This window comes from Gekko japonicus, unplaced genomic scaffold, assembly GCF_001447785.1.
Source record: "Gekko japonicus isolate JY-2015 unplaced genomic scaffold, Gekko_japonicus_V1.1 scaffold4653, whole genome shotgun sequence".
NCBI lineage: Eukaryota > Metazoa > Chordata > Lepidosauria > Squamata > Gekkonidae > Gekko > Gekko japonicus.
The window spans coordinates 1-2,123 of record NW_015168803.1 but is presented as its reverse complement, the minus strand read 5'-3'; the positions used below and the strand labels follow the sequence as shown (position 1 = coordinate 2,123).

The window sequence follows — 2,123 nt, the reverse complement described above, 5'->3', positions numbered from 1 at the left end:
GTCCTCAAGCAAATGCCTGGCGGAACATCTCTGTCTTACATGCCCTGCGAAACGGCATTAAGTCCCATAGGGCACAGATGTGATTTAGCAGAGAGTTCCACCAGGTTGAGGCCAGGGCAGAAAATGCCCAACTAATCTCCAGACAACAGTTCCCATTAAGAAGATGGCATCTGCATTCTGGAGCATCACTTCACCACTGGACTGCTTCCCCTCCCCAGACTCACCTGGAGGTTAGCACTTCTAGCTAGTAGAGTTCATACTCTATAATATTATTGATTTACTTCATTTATAACCCACCTGCCTCCCAAAATGGGGACTCAAAGCATCTTACATCATTCATCTTTCCTCCATGTTATCCTCACAACAGCCATGTGATGTAGGTTAGGCTGAGAGTGTATAACAGCTCAAGGTCACCCAGAAAGCTTCCATGGCAGAGTGTGGATTTGGACCAGGGTGGCCCAAATCCCAGTCCAACCCATCAACCCCAAGATGATCTCGTTTTATAACCTTTACTGTCTGTTTCCATTCCAGTCCCCCGTCCCTGTGTCTTGCCATTCACTTACAGCCACAAGGCCTACTCCTCTTGCACTGCTGATGGAATTCAGAACAAGAGGCTGTGGTGTGCCACAACTGGGAACTATGACAGAAATCGCGAGTGGAAGTATTGTGCCCTTACAGGTGAGTTTATGTTGTACATTACTGGTGTACTATGTCACATGAGCTTAGGATGAGTAACAACGTTCTGGAAACAAATAGATCCCTGCTGCTGGATGTAGAAGTCTGTGTAAGACCAAACTGTTGAAAAAACACTGCCACAGGAGCACATCCAAAGTGGCCTTGACTAAGGGAAAAGCGGTTTATAGTTCAATCCTGTGCAGGTCTATTTTGAGACGCAATGGGACCTGTTGCCTGCTATATGTCTTTAGGATTGCTACCATTTGGCAGGATGGAGAAGTTTAAGACACTCCCCCTTTCTGCCTGCTGATTTCCCCCTTCATATACCCTCTCATGCCATAATAAGGCAAATGTGGGCTAGGAAACCTTTTTGTCTTGTATGACATAGCCCTGCTTTGAATGTGCTTGAAACATAACCTCAACCTCCCAGAGGACTGGGTATGTCCCTGTACAAATAATCTCTGTCTCTGTCTTTCTTTAGAATACGGAGGTAATTCTGGTGGACAGCCCTGCGTCTTCCCTTTTGCTTATAAGGATCAGACATTCTACTCATGCACCAACAAAGATGCACAGATCGGAAGGTTCTGGTGTGCCACAACAGGGAGCTATGATAAGGATAAGAAATGGAGCTACTGTGCTGATAAAAGTAGGGAAATTGTGTTGACTCATTAGATGGATGTGTGTGTTCGTCAGGCAATGTAGATGTAGGAAGATCAGTGGTTGGTCTGGTTCCTGAGCTGGTGCAAAGAGAAATGCGAAGGAAGGACTGTGCAGAGACATAGAGGTGGCATGGCTCAGCAGCAGAGATGACATTCCTACTGCCTGGGACATCTGAAGGACCTCAAGTAGGACGTCTTGGAAAAACCACTTAGAAAGCCACAGCTAGTTCAGAGTGGATAATACTAAGCCAGATGGACCAATGGTACAAGTCAGTGTACGAGAGGTTCATTTGTTTGTGCCATGAAGACACAATGGTTTAGTGATGGCTAATATATGCCAACATAACAGTGCCCCTGTGTTCAGTATGGGTTGCTGCAAGCTATCAGGCTACCAGTGTTTTGGGCAAACCCAGTCCATACCATTATTGCTGGCTTCCTTTCTTCTAGCCTGCAAGTAAAGCAATGCAGAGAGGTGTTAAGCCCCCACATGTCACTCAAGCAACAGAGCTTGGTTGATGTTACTCAGCATGAAAGGCATCCCTTCCTCAACTTCCCACAGCCACTCAAGTCAACTACTTGGAAATGGCCTTTCATCCTTGGATGTCTCAGGGTGTATGCCAGTTAGCTCTTCCTGTACATCAGCAACCCACACGATTGCTGTCATAACTGCCAACCTGTGGTGGCATCTCTCTTCCCACGGAGACTCATCTGCTTCCCTCTATTGTTCTGCCAGAGGATGAAGACTTTTTTGTTTCCTTTGGTATACCATCAATAACACTTATTGGCCCT

At 46.3% G+C, this 2,123-nt stretch overlaps 1 protein-coding gene across 1 annotated transcript in view; it reads left to right on the top strand.

Annotated features, from left to right (window-relative positions):
- LOC107114269 (epididymal sperm-binding protein 1-like) overlaps nucleotides 1–1,321 on the top strand; it is a gene marked incomplete at its 3' end in the record, with an annotated part of 3,613 nt that extends 2,292 nt beyond the window's left edge. The window contains exons 2-3 of the mRNA XM_015415714.1: nucleotides 532–678; nucleotides 1,157–1,321. Of these exons, the coding sequence (XP_015271200.1) occupies nucleotides 532–678; nucleotides 1,157–1,321 (312 nt within the window). The remainder of the gene's footprint in view (nucleotides 1–531; nucleotides 679–1,156) is intronic.
- Between the last annotated feature and the right edge of the window lie 802 nt (nucleotides 1,322–2,123).